Here is a 353-nt window from a genome sequence, read left to right on the forward strand (position 1 = left end):
TCTGTGAATCTCTGTGAGGAGCGGCTGTACCTAACACTGTTTGACAGCTCAGTGATGGTGTTCCGTGAGAACGGGCATGTTGTTGCTGGCATCCCCATCACGTCCATCAAATCACTGCACTACGCCACGGTGGACGTTGCGGAGTCCAAGAAGGACCCTGAGAACAAGAAACATCAGTGCTTCCTGGCATTTGTTTCTAACAAGGATACGTTCCCAGATATATTCTTTGTGCCCACACTGGAACGGTTCGCTGATCCTAATGAACGCAATGTTCCTGCTACTCAGGTGAACCGCGTGAAGTTTGCTGTGAAGCACCTTGAACCTCTCATAAAGTACTGGCACTCGAAAACTGG

At 49.6% G+C, this 353-nt stretch overlaps 1 protein-coding gene across 1 annotated transcript; it reads left to right on the forward strand.

The window, feature by feature from the left end:
- Nucleotides 1-3: 3 nt before the first annotated feature.
- Nucleotides 4-351, forward strand: TM35_000491010 (uncharacterized protein; the record flags this gene model as incomplete). Its single annotated transcript, XM_029030503.1, has 1 exon — nucleotides 4-351. A coding segment is annotated over one exon (348 nt), but the record flags the coding sequence as incomplete, so codon positions are not given.
- Nucleotides 352-353: the final 2 nt, after the last annotated feature.

This window comes from Trypanosoma theileri, assembly GCF_002087225.1.
Source record: "Trypanosoma theileri isolate Edinburgh chromosome Unknown TM35_Tth_49_V1, whole genome shotgun sequence".
In the NCBI taxonomy this organism is placed as follows: Eukaryota; Euglenozoa; class Kinetoplastea; order Trypanosomatida; family Trypanosomatidae; genus Trypanosoma; species Trypanosoma theileri.